At 40.9% G+C, this 23,556-nt stretch overlaps 3 protein-coding genes across 3 annotated transcripts; 1 reads left to right on the top strand and 2 right to left on the bottom strand.

Annotated features, from left to right (window-relative positions):
• Positions 1–770: 770 nt before the first annotated feature.
• LOC146648324 (mitochondrial import inner membrane translocase subunit TIM44-like) lies at positions 771–8,350 on the bottom strand. The gene is made up of 13 exons (XM_085389820.1): positions 8,274–8,350; positions 7,202–7,306; positions 6,750–6,914; positions 6,554–6,634; positions 6,221–6,370; positions 5,657–5,790; positions 5,474–5,559; positions 5,169–5,261; positions 4,746–4,870; positions 4,132–4,182; positions 3,832–3,921; positions 3,598–3,708; positions 771–3,270 (listed from the first exon to the last, which is right to left on the bottom strand). The coding sequence occupies exons 1-13, from the start codon at positions 8,301–8,303 to the stop codon at positions 3,151–3,153; spliced, it is 1,341 nt and encodes a 446-aa protein (XP_085245946.1). The 5' UTR covers positions 8,304–8,350; the 3' UTR covers positions 771–3,150.
• An 819-nt stretch (positions 8,351–9,169) lies between these two features.
• Positions 9,170–13,105, top strand: LOC146648323 (ras-related protein Rab-11B-like). The gene is made up of 5 exons (XM_085388781.1): positions 9,170–9,384; positions 11,420–11,615; positions 11,719–11,912; positions 11,987–12,067; positions 12,399–13,105. Exons 1-5 carry the CDS (start codon positions 9,345–9,347, stop codon positions 12,542–12,544), a joined length of 657 nt encoding a protein of 218 aa, XP_085244907.1. The 5' UTR covers positions 9,170–9,344; the 3' UTR covers positions 12,545–13,105.
• A 1,345-nt stretch (positions 13,106–14,450) lies between these two features.
• LOC146648322 (E3 ubiquitin-protein ligase MARCHF2-like) lies at positions 14,451–20,070 on the bottom strand. Its single transcript, XM_085389810.1, has 5 exons — positions 19,780–20,070; positions 17,998–18,307; positions 17,693–17,888; positions 16,842–17,051; positions 14,451–16,192 (listed from the first exon to the last, which is right to left on the bottom strand). The coding sequence occupies exons 2-5, from the start codon at positions 18,180–18,182 to the stop codon at positions 16,037–16,039; spliced, it is 747 nt and encodes a 248-aa protein (XP_085245936.1). The 5' UTR covers positions 18,183–18,307; positions 19,780–20,070; the 3' UTR covers positions 14,451–16,036.
• Positions 20,071–23,556: the final 3,486 nt, after the last annotated feature.

Here is a 23,556-nt window from a genome sequence, read left to right as displayed (position 1 = left end):
TTTAGCCAAGTCATGAACTCTCTCAAGAAGGTAGGCATAGCATTGTTAAACGATACCTCCCTGAATGAAGGAATGTTGGCATGTACGGCCGCCAGAGTCACATAAACACTTCATGTGACTGCTGATAGGAGCAGCAGGATGAACTGCAACGTGTACAAGGCTATGCTCCTCAGATCCAGGCAGACTTCTGGTAATCATGGATGAAAATCAAAGTCAAAGTTAAATACTTTCCAGTCAAAGTATTAGAAAAATCCATATATTTAAGATTGTTAGTTTGTCCAGTTAATTTTGAGCCTCTGAAAATTTGGGACTGTGTATGAAAATGGCTGCAGATCCTAAACAGTTCATGGAAGATGTTTCTTTTATTTTGCACATCAGTCACATGTAGGTTTAAAACCCACTGTGCTCGTGTACAGTGTCCAAAAACGTACAAACCTAACTGTAGGAACATAATAAACCTGATAATGGCATCATACATTAATAATTCTGACGTTTCATGTATGGTTATTCGTTCCCTCGTAGGCTTCAGCTGCAGTCAGACAAGCAAGGAGACTCCAAAGAACTGAAAGAGGTTAGTTGATATGAGGACATCCATACTCGTACATCACAACAGACAGCTGAGGGATCAGCCCCCGCCCGCCTGATATATTGACCCCGGGGTAGAAGCTAATCTATCAGCCCTGTATTACCAAATCTATAGGTTTATCAACCAGTGTCAATAGGCATCTATCAAAGCGGGTCAGTTTTTAAAATGAGAAAGCAGACACACATAATGCGCAGACTTTAATTTACTCATTCGAGCACAAACACACAGTATTCAGATGTGCTGACTCGGGGAGAGGCTGGATGAAACAAATCATAATACAGCACTCTTTATTCTGCTGACTGACACACAGAGAGAAATAAAGGAGATCTGAATACATCGTGGGTCTGCTGTCATTCGCTGTAAAGCAATCTAGTCTGACTTGAACTATTAGAATTTCTCTTTATTCTGATCCAATAAAAACAGTATGTACAAGGACAGTTTTTACAGCAACACATGACTGAAACTGAGGTCCTGCCTGTGGCGCCTCAAACCTTGAGTGATCATTACTGCCGTTAAAGGTTTGCATAGAACAAACTCAAGATGCAAACATCACTATCTGTCAGGCAAAAAAATAAGTTTCTCCAAATCACAGAAACTTCTCCCCTGGGACATTTTGGCATTTAATGTGGGATCATGAGAAACAGTTGTGTCTTGTTGTAATCACATTTTGACTGGTGGTGGCAGCAGAGTCCAAAACAGCATGGCTTCAGTTCAGAAAGAAATACACATACTCAATAAAAAATAACGTTTAAATACGAGTCCTCTCACCCGTCGTCCTCATAAATAAAAGTGCATGTTTTATGGCGAGTGTGTTGTTTTAATCACCAGGAATGACTCCAACACAACATGTCACATGTTTCTTTCAACACTATCGCAACCATGTGATGGATTACACAACCAAGACTCATGAGAAGCAGAAGGCGAGCACGGTGTGGCCATCAGACACATCCATGACTTTCGGACATTGCAATAAACCGCCTCGTGCGGTTTGACCTTTAATGGGAAGTGCTGTGCTTAAAGAACACACACATCCACAAACTCAGAGCGTCTTTACAGAGGCGGTACAACATGAAGCTTAAAGACATTCATTATGAACTGAATGAAGCTGTAACGTTACAGTACGATCAGAATGTGTGTAATCTTTACTTACATGAACAACGATATCTATACGTGTCAATCATCGTCATCATTTGTGTCTCGCAAAGCCACGTAAATGTAAACCAAACAGCTCAGCTGAAAAATGTGCAACGATTCCTCAAACATCAAAGCTGCCTCAATGACTGGAAAAAGTAAGGTGGTCCCATTTCGGCTCACAAGCATGACGACGTTGAATATAAGCTTACACTAATAAGTAGATACGAGTCCCACTGGGAGCTTTATCTCCTCGATTTCTCAATTTGATTTCAAGTCCCAGTAAACTGTAGACTTGTCTCGGCATGACAGGGTGGACGTCGTATGTTTTTATCCTTGTTTTACTTTTTCATTTCACCATTACTCTTATGTAAAAACCAGCAGGAGCAAAGCAGAAACCAACAAAGTGAGCACTGAAGGATCTGAAAATTTAGTTTAAATTTTCTGGTCGTCAGTAGCCCTTCAAACACTGACACTGAAGAACATTAAAGCCCTTGCAGCTCTCATCTGTTCTTTCAAGGTGACTTTGAAAATTCATATTTTAATATTAGGCCCTAAAAAAAAAACAAAAAAAAAACATTCTTTAAAGGCTGGTTTGCTTTGACTGAGAAAAAAATACTCTCTCTGTCAAACTCAGCTCAGTTGGTCGCTGCTTGTTCAATGCTGTTGATGCTACACAGGAGGCAGCTGTGGTTCATCTGCTGCAAAAACTGAAGCATATTTTTATGCTTTTAACATGCACTACAGTACCCATAATGCACTAGTCTCAACATTGTGCCCAAATCCATTCACCGAGGGCACAAAAGTAAAACTGAAGCTGCTCTATTAAAGTGTCTCCTGTGCACAGATGATTCAAAGGTCCCCACCACAGTCAACAATTTCATCTTCCAGCTCCATTATTTAACCGGGATCAATGTAATTTAGGTATAAAACATCCCCCTAAAGACCAACAGATATCACAGACTGCATGTCCATTTTCCTCCACTGTCATAACAGGATTATTTACAATCTGCCCACCAGCCGTCCAGTATTGATGAGCTATGCAGCTTAGATGAAACAATGCAGGCTCCTGGTGAAGATGCAGGTCCATCCACGCTGAAATTAATTAGTTATGCTGTATATATATACTCCAGGCAATCCAAAACACTGAGCGTACCAGTACAGAAGACTGCACAGACAAACTTAACTGAATGTGTCATAAACTATCTCCAAAGCTAATTGGATCTACATGTCAGAGGGTGGTCAAATATGCACGCTTGCACATAAATCCTCTGGGTACAAATGGGGAAATGGTACTCTCTCACACAGCAGCAGGGTTTCCCTCTTCTCTCTTTGTTCAACTTAATGTATAAAGGATGTGCAGCTATTCCAGGTATGTGTTTGTATCTCAGTTTGTGTCCCCCAGATGAGCCACTGTACTCCTGCTCCTCCTCTTAGAGGACCTGCTCTGTGCTGGAGGCAGAGATGTCCAGGAGCCTCCAGGCAGCACTGGGGTTCAGCTCCTCTTGGTCCCGACACAACGCCCACACATACATCATCCTCATCACCTTCTCCTGTTGAGGGAGGAGAAGAGAAGAAACAGTGAATTTCAAAGAGTTTTGCAGACTTCAAACTTTAAATGTAGCGAGTTAATAAATGATCTGGCTTATGATGATATATTTGAGGCCTCTAACATTGCTAACAGTTGAAATCCGATGATATCAGACAAGTTAATATTGCTGCATCAAACCCATAAATTTGAAAGACATTAAAAAAAATGGGCCTCTGTTATAGACCACTGATCTGATTTCAGCCTTTTAGTGTTGTTTACTTCCTTGAGGAAGCTTTGATGGTATCCATTGGATTCCCTATTCTAGCACAGTGATCGTGAGTTGACTGACCGGATCTCCTTCCACAATATCTCCTTTGGGGCTGCGAATCACCATGACAACCTGAGCCTGGAAGGTGATGATCAGCACAGGGCCCTGATCCATCATCTTACCCATCGCCAGCTGAAACACAGGGTTACAAAATGAACAGACAAATGAAAGGAGAAAGGGAAAAGCAGAAAACAGGGAAAGAGCTTTGTAATACAAGCTGCATGATGGTTACCGAGCATCAGGGAGAGCACTTACATCTAAGTTATCGATGTCGAGTACTTTAGACTGGAAGAGAAGCCCCAGAGCTCGGGCCTGCTGGATGGGGTGGGCAAGCTGACTGTAGGTCTGAGTACAAATACACGTAACACACATCTAGCATTAAAACATGCTTCCCACATACTGTATGCCAGCTAAAATGCAATTACTAAAAAGTAGGATTGTGTCTTTTTGTAGACATCACAACGTAATAAGCTCTTCTTCTTCACATGTGTCCCCTGTATTATGTCAACACCTGTAGAAACTGCTTTTGTTACCAAGTGGTGTTTAATAACTCACAGCTTCATAGCACCAGTCCTTTAATACCTCCAGCTCGCCACGGATGATCGCCTGCAGAAAGGACAAAGATACCGAATTATAGCTTTAAAAACATAAACAAATCTCACAGGTATTCTTGTGACTTTTAGACAGGATGCTCAAATTATTTTAGCAAATCCCACATCTCATATTTAACCGAGCACAGTAAACTTTAGTGAATTCATTCAAAATCAGAACATGTTGAGATCATTTTCTGCTACTCTAAACCAAGACTTCAACTACACTCAGTGCTCTCCTCCTGATATAATCATAAACAGCATTTTATTTCATTTTATCTGTTTTACATAACAAGCATGCACGACTTACAGAACTGTATCATAAGCTCTTGGATCCCCTCAGTTATCTGAATGATGTATTTAGCTGCTGAACTTGGTTTAAACTCAGTAATCTAACAGCTGAACTCAAACAGAGGACAGGAAATTCATTACTGGATCTGATCCAAACTAGAGTGAAAACTCAGGCTAAATGAACCAAGACTTTCATCAAGTCTCTTCCTAACCTCCACAGAGAAAAGCATTAACGGAAACAGCGAGAGTGAAGACAGACACAGACAGAGGCTGGAGGAACCCGTTTACCTCCAGTATGTTGGGGATGATGTCTTTCTCACACTGTTTGAGGAAAGAATCTTTGTCAAAGCTGGGGTCTGCCTTCAGGATCTCTGTCAGCACCTCGGACATTTCCGTCTTAGAGAAGAGACCACCTAGGAAACAAAGGCTAAAATCAGAAGCAGCAACAACACTCAGTACCACAAATTAAATGTGTAACGTCGAAGCTGGTGAACATCATCAAATATCTAGAAGATCTGTCAGTACCATGGAGCACGTAGTTAATAGTATTCCTGACTAATCAGAAGATTAATAGGTTTTGGGATAAAAAATGATATATTTTTTTTTAAAATAAGAAGAACAAGATTTGAGGTCTGGCGAGAACAATCAGATAAAAGGCTTTAACAGAGAAAAGGAACTCCAAATTCAGGATTGAATGTGGTGGAGCATTACCTAGGAAGTCAGTGACTCTGTCAGTTAGAGCTCTGGATGCTCTGATGAGGGCATTGTCACTTTCATCATATTTCATCTTCATCTCGAAGATTCCTGAATGAAACAAAAATGGAGGTTGAACAGGTTAGACATGTCTCCACTGATTACGGCAGGTACATTCTGCACCTGTGCAAACAGCTCATGACTGCACTTCATTATTAGCTGATCATTGAATCTACAGTAAACATTCTACTGCCCCCTGCTGCCATAAAGAGAAATTACATATAAAGATATCACACAAAGCAGGAAAAACCAGACGTTCTTACTGTTAAAAACTACGTTGTTGTCCTTGAAGTCCTTCCACTGCTGGGACCACTTTGAATCCTTGTGAAGAACGACACCCATGGCCTCTCTGAGATTTAAAAATGGAGATAATTCGCCGCATCAGAGAGGTGGGTGTACAACAGCTTGTGTCATTGGACTGGTTTTGAGATCTAACATTTACTCACTCGTTGGCCTCGAACACTCTGGTGTCGTCATCTGCACTTTTAGATGAGAAATCGCTCCTCTTCCTCAGCTGAGAAGGAGCCCTGTAAGGGCCGGCGTCACCAACATCTATCTCCTTCTTCATGGACTCTACACCCTGCAGAGAGTTCGCACTTTTTAATTATAAACATAATCAGAGTCTAAACCAAAATTTTAATGACATCCAAAAGTAAATTCAAAGTTTAAGCTGCTTCTAAAGAAACAGTTTCTTAAGAAAGCAGTAACAAAAAGCAGCTGAGGAAGGCTTTTGTAAACATTTTATAGCCCAGAACGTAACAACTATTTGCCAAATATGACCTGAATTAACCAACAACTGACTGGTGTCTGAAATCTGCCCTTATGTTCCTGTGAAGAAAGATGTGTTAACGACTAAATGCTAATTTCCAAAATCTTCCATTTTCTCCCCTGCTGTAGTCAAAACATCAATAAAGTCTGGCAGACACCTGGATACCAACGACAACGTACAAAAGATGAAGATGAGAGGCATTAATTTGGACATCTATAGACGTCTCGTTTCGTTTTCTGACCTGTGAGATGGCCTTGAACGCGTTGGTCCGGCCCAGTTTTTCTCCTCCCTTGGATAAAGACTCAGCAGAGCCTCTGGCTGTCTTGGTGGCCTCCTCCACACCTTCCTTGATCTTCTTCCCGATGTCACTACGACTCACTTCCTCGAGACTCTTTGATCCAAATGGCACGCAAGCACACAGCAGGTTTCATTTTATTAATGATTTCCACGTAATGTTTTTTTTAATTGGAAAGCATTTTTAACAACATTACAACTTAATGTGAACTCTTACTGTGCGATTCCAAATTAAATTATTATATTTTCATGTTGGGGCTGTCAATCAGGTTGGCCTTACCTCCTTAACGGTCTCTGATAGAGAGCCCAAGGTCTTCTTAAACACCTCTGATGTCTTCACTGTCTCTGCCTCTATCGATTTCTGATCAGAAATTTTTTAAAAACAACATTAAAATTCTAGAAAACTAATTAAATATAATAAGCTTGATGTTTATCTTTATATATATAATATAAATCAAACCAGCTAATGTTCTTACATATTTTCTGCGGGCCTGCTGAAGGGCGTCGGACTCCTCGAGCCTTTTGGCCTCTTCTCTGAACTTCTTTATGTTTTCCTTCATCTCCTGATTCTTACTGAACTCCTGACGAAGGTTATCAACAAACTCTCCCAGAAAACCTTTCCGTCCTGAGGCATATCGCACCTGATAACAAACACAGAGAAGGACTTTAGCTGGACAAACACGTGCACCAATAGAGTGAACAGATTAAGCACATGCTGCGACTGGAACAATGAAAAAAGAGAAGAAAAAAAAAATACAGAAGCTATGCATTGCTTTTCATAAAACCTTAAACTAAAAAAGGGCATAAAGATAAGTAATCCCAGCACTTTAAGTTAAAAGAACTGTTTAAATTAACGGGCACAACTCTACATTAGCAGTGATTTAATAAATGAGTATCTTGAGGGTGAATGGGAGGTGTTGTTGGGTACCTGCACAGCTGCACCTGGGCTCCTCTGCAACCTGTAATGATCTCCCCTCCACACTGAGGAGACCAGAGTCCGGGAGCTGAGAGCCAAGGCATTTCTGCCAATCAGCTGCAACAGACAGGCAGAATCAGTCAGTCATAGTTAGCTGGGAGGTAAACCGGCACATAATACCATACTTCTAAAATATATCCCTTCATTTGATGAAGCTCTAACATGTTCCATGAGTGTGCTTAAAACCTGGTGACTGTGACTAATGCAGCACATCATCATCCTGTCAATAAATAAATGTCTTCTGCCCTAAGTGGGATATTTTCATCCTGACCAGGACAAATTCAAAATTCATGATCCAGTCTTAATAGATTTCCCCTCTAATTGCTAATATCTGTCCTTTATTTGATAACTTATTTTGATGGTTGTACATTTAAACATGAGAAATTTGGTGAAACATGCTGTGGCAGCAATGATCTGTTTTGGTGCGTTTAATCCTCTGCTTATAACAATGGCATACACACGGTATTACAATTTTCGACCCTTTCTAAAAACGACGAACGCACCATATTCGCTGTCTGTGTAAAATGAAGCGTGATCAAGTTATTTATATTGAAAGGATGGTTCGGTTATTTGTCAGGAGACAGAAGCTAAAACAAGTGGTCACCGCTGCTCTAATTAAAACTGTAACAGCTTTCGTGGTTTTATAGCAGCGAGGTCACTGATCATATTTGCTCTAGTACCTGACTGCATGCAGGCTTCTAAAAGTCGCATTTTAAATGAAATGTGCCACTCAAGCACAGACACACAGAGTCAAAACCCGAGTCAATACAATGCTATGATTTTAAGACCCCAGGAATTAAATAACATTAGTAAGCCTCTGCCGTGCCTCTGATGAAACAAGGCCCTTTCTAACGGACATCTCGCGTTCAAGTTGCGTAAAACACACCAGAGTGCACACACTCTAAAGCGCGTTCACGTCACGGGCATAAAGAGACTGATGGCGAAGCCTTGCGAGTTTATTCCCTTAACCAGAGAGCGGGCCCGAGGCTCGGCGACTGCAACGAAGGACATGAATCTCACTAACCTCGTAGCACCGACATACGGAGGCTGCCATCTTGATCTTGAAATGCGCGGAGAAGCACGTGCGTTCCTGCTGCGGCAGCTGACGCTGTGCTCGACCAATTGGAGCAGAGTTGGTGGGCGGGGCGGGGCCAAGTGTCAGAAGGACATTAAAGGGAAAGCCACTCAAAAAAAATACACCCCCCCCCCCCCCCCCAAACTATTAATTATGTTTTTAGAGGAAAATCTAATAATTTGTGTTTTTAAAGACACATTTTACTGGTAGTTAAAACTAAAAATATTTGCCACGGACTCATAGGGTCTAAATGGGTTTAATGCGAAAGCACACCAATGTATGCGACGTGTAATCACCACTGAAGAATATGTGCAGATGTCTACAAAAATATCTAAAGACACAGAACATAACAATAATAAACAATTACATAAAATAAACATTTTATTTAAAAAATACACATCTTATCACATTTCTCTTTTATGCAAATGAGATATCATATTATCTACAATATCTATTTTTATCTACATTGGCTTTTAGGTAATTTTATGTAAATGCACAGTCCCCATTTTCTCACTTTTTTCTCTCTCTATGCAGCATAACGTTTTCTAAAATTTAGCTTTCGAATCTCCTAAAATGTTTCAGTAGCCAGTAATGTATTGTTGGCCTTAATTATATTATTGTGTGCTGTGAATAGTACCCCTGTTTTGCACACACACTCTCACACGCGCCACATAATGTTAGCATAATGTCTAAAGATAATTTAACGTGCCTTGACCTTGTTATTCATTCAGAATTAAACACTCCTCTGAATGTGGGGACCAGATGAATGGTAGATATCTGCTGGCATACCAGTAAAGCTCGCCCCCCGGAGGAAACTATGCGAACTGCAGGGACTCCTCCCCTCCCTCTGCAGAGTTGGGAGCTCTCCCCTTCTGCGGTCAGCTCGCCTTGACAGCCAACACTGGCGCAGAGTCTGAGTACAAACCTTTACCATATTTTTCTGGCATATAGCGAAAATTCATACCCATACTTTCCACACATCCTCTTCCGGAGACAAGCGCTGCAGCGGCCTCGTCTAGAATGGGGAACCGAGACGATGAATACGATTTCTTGTTCAAAGGTAAAAAAGAAAAAGAAAGAAAAGAAAGAAAAGAAAAAGAAAAGAAAGAAAAAAAAAGATGACTGCATTCCCCTTTACACAGGCTCGCATCGACTAAGCAGAGCTTTATGAATGCTTTATGTCTTACTGTGTCTGTGCTGTGAGCAGCTGTGTGCATTTTTTTTTTAAAGGAAACGGAGTTTTTTCTGGGAAACTGCCCGGATGATAGTCGGTTCGTGTTATTACAATATAATGCTGTCATTGTGACATTACGGCGCCCGCAGTTATATTTATAGGTAAAGGACGCAACACCCTGCGTGTGCTCAGCTTTTTAAAAATATATAAATAACCGAGCATAGCATGATTGCACGTTGGAGAATTTCCACCTTTATTGGATCATATTTAATTTTTTTCTCAATCCTGTTCATGAGGCTGATTGAAGGCCTTAGCCTCTACCTCTTACTGATCAATACGCTTCATCGCCAGATCAGGATGGTCCTCAGACAGTCTTATTGACACTGTAAATGCAGCAGCTTAATGTCTTTTGTTGTCATGTCAGGCAGTGGGCCTGGTGGATTGTCTGAAGCGGTACCAGACTCCAGACTCGGGTCAGTGTTTATCTTCTCAGATGGATCCAGAATGCCTTCCTTTGATCGTGATATCAGCTCCTGTGGCACATTAACATCCCAGGCCTGTATAAGCCAAAAGGCCATTTAGATGTAACAAAGTATCCTCTGTGGGATGAATAGGGCATCTGCCGGAGGCGAGGGTTCTCTCTCTCTCTCCCTCTCTCTCTCTATGCTCCAACCATCTTCTGTGTACACGGCCGAAACAGGAAGGGCAAGGCGGCCTTAAACTGTCGATTCAGGTTTTGATGAAGCCTGTTATCAGCTTCCTGCAGCCCGGAGCAGCGTGATGTCGTCAGGGACAAAGTTCGGCTCTTTTTTCCGTTTGTCGAAGGACAGGGGAATAAACCGAGTAAAGCCTGGTTACCTCAGTGCTCTCAGCGGTTTGTTTCATATCACAGCCCTGACTGTGTTTTACCCCGACTAACCTCTGGATTGGTGAAATGTCACAATCATTTCAAATGTGTGATAATGAGCAGTTTATTTTGTTTATCACATGTTTAGTATTTTCATCAGTGTAAAAAAAGGCTGATAGTATTGTTTCGTTTCCTGGTGGTTTTATATAGAATGTTCACACATCACAACATCATTGTTTACAGTGGACCTCCCCTCAGGAAGTACAAGACCTGCATTCTTTTGTGTGGATGATTTTTTTTTTTGTCTGTACACAAGCTTTGCAGTTGTTTTGTTGCTACATGTGGCAGAGAACCCAATCATATTACATAGGCTCTAAAAAAAGAGTTACATAGAACTGCTGCACACTGTACCCTGGTACATTTATGTTTCCATCTGACCTTCATCAGGTATATGAAGGCCCAAAAATGCTATTTTCGTGTTTAAATGTGTGATGAAGATAAATGAAACCGACACATTTTTAAACACTATTGAGTTATAACACACTAGCATCTTGACTTTAGCGTTTTATTCTGTCATTTCTTTCATTATTCAGAAAGGATTTTTGGCCTTACAAAAATAGAAAGCCCCAGGCTTCCACTGACACCATGATTTAGAGTCATTGCCTTATATCCATCCATCTTCTTCCACTTATCCACTTCAGGGTCACGGTGGAGCTGGAGCCTATCCCAGCTATCATAGTGTGAGAGGGAGGGTTCACCCTGGAGAGGTTGCCAATCTGTCACAGGGCCTAACACACAGAGACAGACAGCTATTCACACTCATACCTACAGAATCAGAATTAACCTCTTTGGACTATGAGAGGAAGCCAGAGTACCCAGAGAGAACTCAGACAAAGGACAACATTAAACTTGGATTTGAACCCAGGACCTTGTTTTGAGGCAAAAGTGCTAACCACCACATCGCTGTGCTGCCCATTGCTTTGTAACATTTCCTGGATTTGAGAACACAGGGCCTATCCGCTGCCTCTCCCATCCCACACTAATACAATCATCTTCTCTTTTTTCTCTTCACAGTTGTGTTAATTGGAGACTCGGGTGTGGGGAAGAGCAACCTGCTCTCTCGATTCACACGAAATGAGTTCAACCTCGAGAGCAAGAGCACCATTGGGGTGGAGTTCGCCACGCGCAGCATCCAGGTGGACGGCAAGACGATAAAGGCTCAGATCTGGGATACAGCAGGACAGGAGCGCTACAGGGCCATCACCTCAGCGTGAGTCCGATGTAGCGTTGTGCACATGCATCTGCACGTCGCCTCTGCATTGCAATCAACGAAGGGAATTCACTCTTAACATCCATGTTGGGTACTGTTACAGCTACTACAGAGGAGCGGTGGGAGCGCTGCTAGTGTATGACATAGCCAAACACCTGACATATGAAAATGTGGAACGCTGGCTGAAGGAGCTGCGAGACCACGCCGACAACAACATCGTCATCATGCTGGTTGGCAACAAGAGTGATCTGCGCCACCTCAGAGCCGTGCCCACAGACGAAGCCCGCGCTTTTGCAGGTACTGCTGCAGAAAGGTTATTGGTACAGTGATGTTTCACTCTTACTAAATCTGTTTTCTTTCCCATTCCCCAGAAAAGAACAATCTGTCTTTCATAGAAACTTCAGCCTTGGACTCAACAAATGTTGAAGAAGCCTTCAAAAATATCCTTACAGGTAGGTGTGCTTGTGAATGGAGGTTGAATGCCAGAGCTCCACACGTCACTAGAATATTAAAAAAAGATCAAATCACACACACAATGAGGCATGAAACCTTTGGTTGATATGCAGTAGATTCAGAGAGGATAGTTTGTTTTGGTAGCTTAACTTTTTTATTCTTTATAAAGTTTTTTTTTTTTTATAATAAACTGTATTAGTCGGGTACCGAGTGAGGAGCTGTAAAACTACCACCTCACATCCCACATTAGTGGTTCTAAAGGTAAATTATGCAAGCTTTTAGACTGAGAGAGAAAGCTGATGTTTTCCATTTCATCTTTTCAAAAAACAGAAATTTACCGCATCGTATCGCAGAAGCAGATTGCCGAGCGGTCTGCCCATGACGAGTCCCCGGGAAACAACGTGGTGGACATCAGCGTGCCGCCGACCACAGATGGCCAGAGAGGAAGCAAACTGCAGTGCTGTCAGAACCTGTAACCCATTGCAACGGTCCCCTCCTTACCTGGGTCAGTTATTAATTGAAATCGACAGTGTTGACATGCTTCCATCTGCTCGGGATGCAACGTTGTCTGAATCTGCACTTTTTAGAAATCAGTGGAAGCAGTTCCTTTATGCCACTAACGATCAATCTCAGAGAGAAGTGTTTGAATTGATTTCAAGTTGTAATCTGACCCAGGAACAGTCTGCTACATTCAAGTGCAAAAACAGGACTGAAGGTACCACCTAAGCAGCTGCCACAGTTAACCCCGACGGCGTAGCAGAATAGCCTTTCCTGACACCTTATAAGCCTAGTCATCTGCCTGTTTGACAGTTAATGCAACACACTTGGAGGTCTGGGTTTCCAATCCTGTTTGATCTGTATCAGCAGTCCTGTTTTTGGGCTTCTCTCCTCCTCCTTCAGTCATCTCAAAAGTGGTTGTGACGCTGCTGGCGCTTATTTCATTTGTGTAAAATATATTCTTTTTCTGTTTTGATTTTGATAGCTTGTCTGCTCACACACATTATATTAATGCCATGAAATTAAATTTTACAATATTATTTACCGCCTCCTCTGTATTTTTTTTTTTAGCAATATACACAAAGTGACATGCTGAATGTCTAGACCACTATCTCACTTCACATTACTGACTGCTGATGCATCAGTAGCCTTTGTTAGCAGGGTTTAACTTCTGCTTCGGGTAAAATTGAAGCTACTTTTTGTACATTCATTGGCCATTTATTACGTATACCTGTTCAACTATGGCAGCTTTTAGAGCAGAGGTAGGCAAATCCAGGCCTCAAGTGTCCTGCAGGTTTTAGATATCACCCTGTGTCAACACACCTGAATCAAATGATTAGTACAGTCCCAGGCCTCTGGAGAACCTCAAGACATGTTGAGGAGGTCATTTAGCCATTTGAATCAGCTGTGTTGGCTCAAGGACACATCTAAAACCTGCAGGACACCAGCACTCGAGGCCTGGAGTTGCCTACCTGTGATTTAGAGAATTGTCAGGATGACCTGCTGAAATCCAACCTAAGCATCAGAATTAGTGAAGAAAGGTAGTTTTTGGTGCCAAACAGGCCAGTCTGAGTATTTCAGAATCTGCTGATCTACTGGGATTCTCCCACGCGACTATTTATCTCTAGATAGATATCCAATAAGTGGCAGTTCTCTGGAAGAAAATGTCTTGTTGAGGTCAGAGGAAAACAGCCAGAAGGCAACAGTAACTCAAATAAACACATCTTACAAAGTATGCAGAAGAGCATTTCTAAACACGCAGCATGTCCAACCTAGTAGTGGCAGATGAGCCCACCAGGTGCCATTGCTGTCAGATAAAAACAGGAAATTTAGATTAAAATTAGGACGGGCTCACCAAAATTGGACAACAGCAGAAAAAAACAGCAGGAAAAATCTTGACTTTCAATTTGTGCTGTGACATACAGATGCCAGGGAAAACAACATGGAAGTATGGATCCATCATTCCTCAGATCAACAGTTCAGGCTGGTGTTGTAGGTGTAATGTTGTGGGGATATTTTCTTGGGACACTTGGGGCCTTGGTACCAAATGATTAACAAAATAAGCCTACATGTTGACTTTATGCCATGAAGAGTTAACACTGAATTAACACAGTTCTAAAGGCAACGGGAAAGTGATCCAAGAACGTCGGGTATTATTGTAAGGTCTTGGCTGTACAATAGGAAAGGCTTTTTACTATATGCGTAAATAAAATTGAATTGAAGTAAAAATAAGTGTACACTGGGTGTACACAGGTCTGAAAGAGTTATTTAAATTGTGTCATCTGAGTAGCTAAAAGAGGAAATCGCTATTTAAGGTAACCACTAACTCATTTTCAGTCTGAAAAACAGCTAAACACTTCTTTATTTGGTGGTGGTGAGGGGGTGTCTAAAGACAGGTTGGGAACCACGACTGTATTACTTGGCAAATAAATATATTTAAAACCATGTGTTTAAGGTCAAACCCTAACTATGGCATGAAAAACAGGTTCAGTGAACTTCCTTTCTGAAATATAGCGAAGTACAATATAGCCTAAAAAGGAAGTATATATGCTTCAGACAGTACTTCAGTAAATGTACTTTCGATCATTGGTTACATCCACTGTACAAAATGCACATGCACAATTTCCCAACACAAACATATTAAACAGGAGATCGGTTCATTTTTAGATTGTGGTATAACTCACAGTTTATTCAGTCATCTTCTCTGTGGAATAAGAAAAAGAAAAGAGAGCACAAAGATCACCCACATCCGAGTCCAGGAGTCCCTCATGTTTTATTGCACAATAACCCAATTTTCCAGGGGACTGCAGCAAGAAGACTACAATAACACAAAATACTTTGTCTAACAAATGCTGCATATATCGACTGACATCTCAGAACACGCTTGCCTTTGTGGACCTTTACGAAGCACCAGTCTGCTCTGGTACACCTGTGTTTTTAATCCATTAATGTCACGTTTCCCAAAGCTATATTCTGCTCTTTTTAAAATTGCATCACTTGTGATGTAAGACATTACTACTGGTCGTTGCTAGGCAGCTCAATTGATGAATGGTGCATTTACAAGTGGAGCAGGGCTGTTTGCTAATGCACTTTTATGACAGTAGAAGAAACATAATCCGATTAAAATGTAAACATGATTCCACACCTTCAACACTCGTGTCCTGTACGTTACTGCACTGCCATCCACCAGCTGGAGTTAGTGTTATCCCATATACTACAATGCTCACTGGCCCCCGTGACAAGTGTGATTAATACACGAGACCTGCATCAACAGGAAGGTGATTTGGTTTCCACTCTTCAGACAGCAATGGAAAAAAAGAACAAAGAAAAAAGATTTTCCTGGAAAAATGAAGAAGGGTTCAGATTATAGACAAGGACAGTGGTATGAACAAATGTCGCTCCCTACTTGTTAAAAGCAGAACAAAAGAAAAGATTATTCACAGAGTTTGTCAAAAAATGTTTTTTGTTTTTTTTTTTGATTATTATCCTCCGCCAGGCTATTGCTTGCCCATTGTTCCAAAACAGCTAAATACGTGGTGAAGGGGCTTGGGGGAATTATAGGTAGTGAATATGTTTCATATTATACTGTAGTAGCATGCTGAATCAGTTATATTCTGCTACATTAGCTTGTGTCTTAGTATTTCATAAGTTTGTGACAATGACTTAAAGTCCGGCTGATTAGTCCATTTTCCATGTGTCCAGGCATTCGCATCCTGGCACTGTTCGTTTTCATCAACAACGACTCCTGAATGAGTTCAAAAAGTTCAAAACCACTTTTGTGGCTAGCCAATACCATAGTAGTTTACATCAAGTGCTTTAATAAAGAAAACAGAAGGGGGAGGAAAAAAAGCAGTTCTTCCCTCAGAATGGTCCATATGAAGTGCAAAAGTTCATTAATATGATTAATTTTGTTTTTAGAGAGTGCTTCAGCGGGCTCTATTTTAAATATTCCACTTGCCCCTGCTCAGCACTCATACGATGGTCTCGTCAGTCATTTTCTTGGTCGACTTGGTTGGCACCGAGCGTTGGGTAGTGTGTGCCCCTTTCATGTCGGGCATTAGCAGGCGCACTTTCTGATTGGTCCTCCTCCACTCCGAGTACAACTGACAGTGATACCGAAATGACACCTGAGAGTGAATGAAAAGAAAAAGGGAGGGGGCGAGACAAGAGGTAACAAAGGACAGAAAGACAGATATCAATAAAATTAGCACAAAGATATCTGAGAGAGTAGTACAGATGCTGCACAGCAACTACTGCACGACAGGGAACTGAAACCTGAGTAGAAAGGCCGAGCTTTCACAGTCAGTTTACATTTTCAATAACGATAAAAGGAAAACACTTCAAAAAAAAAAAAAGCCATTTAGTTTACCAAAGCCCAGTTCTAGACCCTGTTAAAAACTCCAGCTAACGAAAGGTGTAGAATAAAGCCAACTTATTGTCAGTATTCGCAGTCAGCTATGCATGTATGTGCAGGCGTTCTGTTTCTGTTCCAACACTCAAATAAACTGCTCCAGGCCACAATATACTCCACATGCCTTCACATGTCTCCACAACTGACTGAAGCTGTACCCAGAAACGATACTGTAATGTCTACAATAATCAAGGTAAGAACAATTACCTGGACGTGTGCTTGTCTTGGTATCATAACTGAAAATCAAAGCTTTAAATATCGAAACTATTAAAAAAGGGGCTTTGATTTCTAAACTACCTTATAAACACTTGGATCTACCCCCCCCCCCCCCCCCCCCAAAAAAAAAACATTCTGCAATTGGTTACCAGTGTCCAAAGGATGTAGATAGTGAAGAGGGCGATGGTGAGGGCAATAAGGCCAACAGCTTCGAGTCTGCTCTTCAGCTGCAGGTGGTCCTGTGCGCCCCTCAGACACAGCCAGCCGGAGATAGCTGCCAGGGGTGTGATAAGAAGGAAACAGGCCATGTCGCAGAGCAGAGTGCGCTTCTCACTGCGAGGGCCCGGGTCCTTCAGCCACTGCAAAAGACCAAAATGGGGAGGTCGATGATACGCCTGAATCGAGCACATTAAATGATTAACTAATGTGTCTTAGATTATAAAAACAAGAATGAGCTTTAAAGAGGAGTGAGCTGCCTGCATGAAGTAATTAATAAAGCCATAAAAAGAGTATTCTAACCGAACACTATTCACACAAGGTCAAGCAAAACAATCCTCAGTACACGCAAATGATCCCACTTGCTAAACATGTTACTTGCTGGCACAGATACTTAATGGCATAAATGAAATCTTCCAAATGCTTACAAAGCTGAAAATATCAGTACAAGGCAAAAGAAGAAATAATCTCCTTGCTTTAGACAAAGCTCATGGCCGTCCATCTCGTTAGCCTCTTACTGAACCGAGGTTGGAGCCTATCCCACCTGACATTAGGGAAGAGGTGGGATACACCCAGTCAATCACAGGTCTCATACAAAGAAACAAACAGCCATTCATGCTCGCACTGAGCCATACAGTCAATTCAGAATCACCAATTAACCTAACAAGCGTTTGTGGACAGTGGGAGGCAACTGGAGCGCCCAGAATAAACCCACACACTAACCGCTTTTTATAAAAAAACCATAAAGTAGAGAAATGAATTCACACAGTAAAACTTTTCTAACCTGAGTGAGTGGCTGTGGTCGCCGTTCAATAGTGAACTCAGTGTGACAAAGTTCACAGTAGCTGGTGTTGGAGGATGACAGCCACTTCTCCAAGCAGCTTTTATGCACTTTACCCAGAGTACCAGTACAGTCACAGGGCGAGAGCAGCGTCTCTCCTCCAGCTCCCTCGTGACAAATCCGACACATACCCACGTCGCTGCGCGAGAGACAGCAGAGCATTGAAGACAGAAAAGTAACAATAACATATACACAGTTTAATTACGCTACATTTATTTGGCTACCATGCGTGTTTCTCCCTCCCTTACCTCTGTGAGCTCACCGCTTTGACCACGGTGGAGAGTGGGCGGCCATCTTTAGCCGTAACCTTGGCAATGTACTGGGCCTGCGCGGTGGAGTCAGTCTCCTCGGAATCCTTGGAGGCATCGGATTCGGCAGTGCCAGAATAATCACAAAGGGAGCCGGGTAGGTGACAGCAGCCTGACGAAGACATAGTCAGCTGAAGGTGACAGCGACGCAGATGAAGGCGGAGGCGAATTTGAAAGGAGCTCTGATCCAAAAGGTGATGTCCAACTCCACTTCTTCTCCTCCACCTACAAAGCTACCGCCTAGTGGATGCTGGAAAAGATGAAGACACAAAGTATGGTTGACTTGGATTATTACTTTATGCTCTTAATTTTCCCGAATAGGAATAGTGATGGTTAGCATGAATACATGCACATATAAATGCACATAAATGTCAGCTTTCACTGCCAACACTGCTCACTGGTATTCTTGATCTGCAGCTGGACTTTAGCCAAAATTACATAAAAACCTTTTTAAAAAAATAAAGGAATAACATAAAAGCTTGTACTATATTTAAAGCTATTAGACTGCTGTATACTTTATTTATGACCAAGGTTGGCTACTTTTAATTCAATTCATCATTCATTCAAAGTGGCCTGCAAAGCTTTACAGCTATTCTGATTCAAAGCAGGCCTATGAATTCTAGTGATATTATCCCATCAATTATTGATAACAAAAATGATTCTAAAAAGTATTTCCTTGGTTTTTCTTTTTAGTATTAAGACTTCATACATACAAAAACATGTTATAATAGTGTAATAAAAAATGCAATGTTAAAATACAGAATAATCAGAAATACTGTAATACTTTAACCTGTCACTTTTTCTCATGTACAATAACACAGCATACCACAAACCACCACCCTATGAACACATTTAAACAGAAAATTGTTTACATATTTATGACTTTTCAAATTTTTTATTTCTCTCTATATACATTTTGGTAGTTTTTAAACTTGTTAATATTGTTAAATTTTCAGATGTTTATGGATTTTTTGTTTTTTCTCATCAAACGAATTACATTGTAATATTAACCCAGCTTCAACTTACACATAACAAATGTCATATGGTTTTCAAAAAGTGCCACACGTGACATATTAGGTTCTGATGTGAATTGCAGCCCTGAAAAAACGTTTGAATATTTTACTCCAAAAAATGATGTCTCTTAATAACTAGTAACTGGCTTCAACAAACTCTGAGGGAAGCACACTGCGGTGTAGATATACATTTTAGATAGACCTTAAGGACACTAGGAGTGGGATCAGGGTGGCCGTGTGTTACCCATACCTGTCCCTGCAATAGTCGTGCAATGTGATATAGTCAACAACACAATCTTATGTAGCTGCCTTAAAAAAAGACTAAAGACAAATCACAAAAGACAGTGTGCCAATATACTCGTGTATTTAAAGGTGCACAAAGCAAGCTTCCTGATGTTACCGTGATGACTTAGTACTGTTATCGACACGTTACACATCAAAGGCTAGATCAAAATCCGACTCTATTTCTGGTACATGACTGAGTTGCTTAAAATTTCCCAGCTGACATTAATTATGCCGTACATGTCCATATCCCCGATACAGTAACGCTAACATGCAGCGCCGACGAAAGCTAATTTATTTAATAAAGCAACGTACGTGTACAGAACATAACCAGAGGCCAGCGAACAAGCTGGGATATGATACTTGTATAGAAAGTCCCATCGCTGTGGTCAAAAACACAAACAGGCTGTACCGTAAATATACTCACCCGACGGCCTGCCTTTTCTCGGCTGGCCTTGGCCCTGCGTTGGCCAGACACAAGCTAGCTGAGCTAACTGGACAGCTCTAGCTACAAACTATGACATTGACGTCTAAACAGAAGCTGACGATAGAAGGGGATACAGAAGACGATCGTGTGCGTTGCATCCTCTCCATGGCTGGTAGTGCAAATCACTGGGGTAATTTTCTCTTTTTTTTAGTGCGGAAAATACACGGCTGCCAGGATCACTGGAGTCAGCTAACGAGGCTAACTGACTAGCAACGGGCAAGCCTACTTCGGTATCCCTCAGCTGTGGATTAGTCACGTGACACAATGGTGCCTTCATCGTCATTAGCAATGTTTTAGTGCTACATGTTTACATACATGTTCGGGGACATAGTATCAAAATAGGGATAGATGGAATATGTTGTCAGAGTGAGTAAGTAAAAGTGGGACTGCTGAAAATTTTGATGATAAAGATAGTGTATATAATGTCTTTTGTTTATTAACTCAAAGTTACTCAGCAGCACAAAGAAACTTAAAACGAAAGGGATATATATTCCGAGCATTTTGTTATGGCACACACCGTTTTATCGATTAGAAAACCAGGCTAAATGCTCTACAGTTCCAACAATACAAGTTCTGAATGTACTTTTTATTAAAGTGTTTCAGTTTCCTTTTCCTTTCGTTTTCCTTTTAAACTATCATTACTTGTTTGATTTCAATGACGGAACAGTTATTAATCTCGTCCTGGAAACATCTGTATTAAACTATGTCAGAATAAAACCGTTAGGTGGCAGCATTTAGTTAACCCTCTCAGATTGTTCCCTGGTCCACCGGTGGTGGCGCTGTTATTCCAAAATTTCGTTCCACGGAAATTTTAAAGGTTCCACAGGGGTTTTGAGGGGGGCCTTGGAAAAACATGGGTAAATTTGATTTATGGACTCTAGGCTTGCGTGTCATGATAAAATATATGAGTAACAGTCAAAATGGCTTGTTCAGTTTTGTAGCTGAATCTTGAAAGCTAAACCAACCTGTGGAAACGGGATGAAGATGTGGCGCAACCAAAGAAATTCAACATTTGCTCCAGAAACAACACCTAAAAATAGCCATTTGACACCTGCAAAAAATAATTCTGAGGTAGACTACTTTTATTGTTAAGTATCTAAAATTTGTGCTGCTCCTTCTACTTTTATAAAGAAAAAGTTGTTTTCCCTACTTCCCTATATTCATTCTCAAGTTAGTGCTTTGGAAAACCTAAGTGAGCATATAAATACCAGTATGATGCAAAATTGCTGAGCCACCCCCCATTTCTTTATAGTTTGCTTAAAGGAGTCAGATTTTCTTGCACATTTTAAGTGGTCTTGAGCAATAATTTTTCAGGCTTTATGACTTTAAAAGGTTTTCTTTAGACTGGCTGTTTTTTTTTTATCGCTCTTTCTCAATCTATTCCTTGTAGCTGACCATCTTCAGAGGAATGTATTTGTTTATGAAGCCACTTACTACTGACCTATGAATCTTTCAACCATACAAAGGTACATAGCTCAAGGGATGGACCAGTGTTGTGTCTACACTTAAAAGAAAGCTAACCAAAGATCCAATTTCAAACGGTATCTCTAGATGTTTCTTTTTCTTTAGTTGAATCTATGAAAAAGCCAAATGTAACCCAATTCCACTGACATGAAATAGAAATAAATATACATTTGTACACCAACAAGGTGCAAAAATACAATTTCAAGGTATTTGCCAAAAGCTTGACATGAAAAATGACAGGAAAACCTGTGGTCACACCAAATGTTGTTTTAATTGTCAGAACTCTGTTTTTGCCTCATATACTCTATTTTCAGGTATGCTTGCACATTTTTGATTGCTGCACGTATTTCCCATTTTCCTCATAAAACATGAAGAAATGAGGCTTGGCTCAAGACTTTTGAACAACAATGTACTTTTAATATTGTGTATATAAAATTTGTGCATGACTTTAAAATACAGTCCCTCTACTTTAGATAGTGTTTTAGGCCCGCTACTGGTTCTTTGTTTATTATGTTTAGACACAACACTGATTCATTCAATTTAATTGTATTTTTATAGATCCAAATTTGGGGCGACCGTGGTTCAGGGGCTTGGGAAGCTCATCTTGTAACCGGAAGGTTGCCGGTTCGATCTGTTTTGGTCGTTGTGTCCTTGGGCAAGACACTTCATCTCCCTGGCCAGAGGGACCAATTGCGCGATATGGCAGCCTCGCCTCTGTCAGTCTGCTACAACTGTAGCTTACCTCCACCAGTGTGTGACTGTGAGAGTGAATGAACAGTGGAATTGTAAAGTGCTTTGAGGGTCCCGAAAAGCGCTATATAAATGCAATCCATTATTATTAAATCACAACAACAGTTGCCTCAAGGTGGTTTATATTGTAAGGCAAACACTCTACAATAATAGAGAGAAAAGCCCCAAAATCAGATGATCCCCTATGAGCAAACACTTGGCGACAGTGGGAAGGAAAAACTCCCTTTTAACAGGAAGAAACCTCCGGCAGAGCCAGACTCAAGGAGGGGCGCCCATCTCCTGTAACCGGTTGGACGTGAGGAAAGGAAGACAAGACCAAAGACATGCTGTGGAAGAGATCAAGAGATTAATAATACCTATGCTTAAATTCAGAGTGGTGTAAAAAATTCATAGGTCATTGTGATGGCATGCCACACATGTTACCGGGGGTTTGGCTTCTCCTGTCTGGCAAAGGGCTGGGAGAGCTGAAGTATCACTGACAGCCTAATTGGATACAACCACATGCTTCCTTGCCTGGGGGGTGTTTCATGTTTGTTTAATTGTTTCGTATTAGTTGGTTATATGGCAGCCATTTTGTTTTCCCCCGTGTGTGCCATTTGGTTTAGCTAAACCAGTATTTAAGTTCCCCCAGTTTATCTTATGTTTGTTTGAGGTTTTGTTAGTTATTATCTTGAGTTTAGTCTATTGAGTTGACCTCTTTTATTGTTCTGCCTGTTTAAGTTTTGTCTTTGTTAAATGGCTTTTCATATGTTTGGGTCAATAAAGCCCCTTTTTTGAATTAAACACCTGTGTACTTTATGCTTTACTGCTTGGTCCCTGACAGTCATTGTTAAGTGGCTTAACAATCTAATCCTTTAAATCTTGACCTGCTACTCTTTTTGATTTTTATATTGTTGACTATTTCATTCGATGATGTTTTACATCTCTTATTTTATGCATGTTGTGATTTTGATATTTAATTGCTTTTAAGATGTCACTGAGTGCCTCAAAAGGAGCCTGAAAATAAAATGTATTATTATTTATCTATAAAAAAAAGGTCAGGTACAAGGACTGAATACAAGTGAAAAAACATTCAATGTCAAAATATGAGGAAATTAAAACATAAAGAAAGAGTAGCTTTCTTTATGTTGGTCCACTCTTGATATGTTTTGTTGTATTGAAACTATTATTCTTAATGTAATTCTGCATTGTAGCAAATTTCAAGACTGATACTCTGATTTATCAATTTCCCAATATGGTGTAACCTAAAATAGCAGCGTCCAAATGTAATTTTTAACCTTTCTTTAAACAGAATCTATTTTTGTCACATCACCCTGTCTAATCCTCTCGATCGTTGCCTCTTCCTTTGAACCCAAACACTGATAGTGAAAGGGGTCTGTCGCGGTGATAGTGATGTCTAAGCATTAATGAGAGCGGGGGTTGTAACACACGCACACACACACGCGTGCACACACTTCAGAGCCTTTCTATCATTTCCCACCCATCCATTTGGTCAAAGTTCAG

Source organism: Rhamphochromis longiceps, linkage group LG18 (assembly GCF_057381845.1).
Source record: "Rhamphochromis longiceps isolate RC_006_pf linkage group LG18, R_longiceps_female_GT1.1, whole genome shotgun sequence".
Classification (NCBI taxonomy): domain Eukaryota; kingdom Metazoa; phylum Chordata; class Actinopteri; order Cichliformes; family Cichlidae; genus Rhamphochromis; species Rhamphochromis longiceps.
The sequence above is the reverse complement of the archived record's forward strand: the minus strand, read 5'-3'. Positions and strand labels throughout refer to the sequence as shown.

Excerpts from the sequence above, each read along its gene's own strand:
- LOC146648322 (XM_085389810.1), bottom strand. The coding sequence starts at position 18,182 with ATGTCTTCGTCAGGCTGCTGTCACCTACCCGGCTCCCTTTGTGATTAT. Across the intron at positions 17,889-17,997 it reads AAAGCGGTGAGCTCACAGAG|CGACGTGGGTATGTGTCGGA; the intron begins GTAAGGGAGGGA and ends TCTCTCGCGCAG. Across the intron at positions 17,052-17,692 it reads GACCACAGCCACTCACTCAG|TGGCTGAAGGACCCGGGCCC; the intron begins GTTAGAAAAGTT and ends GGTCTTTTGCAG.
- LOC146648323 (XM_085388781.1), top strand. The coding sequence starts at position 9,345 with ATGGGGAACCGAGACGATGAATACGATTTCTTGTTCAAAG. Across the intron at positions 9,385-11,419 it reads ATACGATTTCTTGTTCAAAG|TTGTGTTAATTGGAGACTCG; the intron begins GTAAAAAAGAAA and ends TTCTCTTCACAG. Across the intron at positions 12,068-12,398 it reads CTTCAAAAATATCCTTACAG|AAATTTACCGCATCGTATCG; the intron begins GTAGGTGTGCTT and ends TTCAAAAAACAG.
- LOC146648324 (XM_085389820.1), bottom strand. The coding sequence starts at position 8,303 with ATGGCAGCCTCCGTATGTCGGTGCTACGAG. Across the intron at positions 4,183-4,745 it reads TCATCCCCAACATACTGGAG|GCGATCATCCGTGGCGAGCT; the intron begins GTAAACGGGTTC and ends TCCTTTCTGCAG. Across the intron at positions 3,922-4,131 it reads AGGACTGGTGCTATGAAGCT|ACCTACAGTCAGCTTGCCCA; the intron begins GTGAGTTATTAA and ends ATTTGTACTCAG.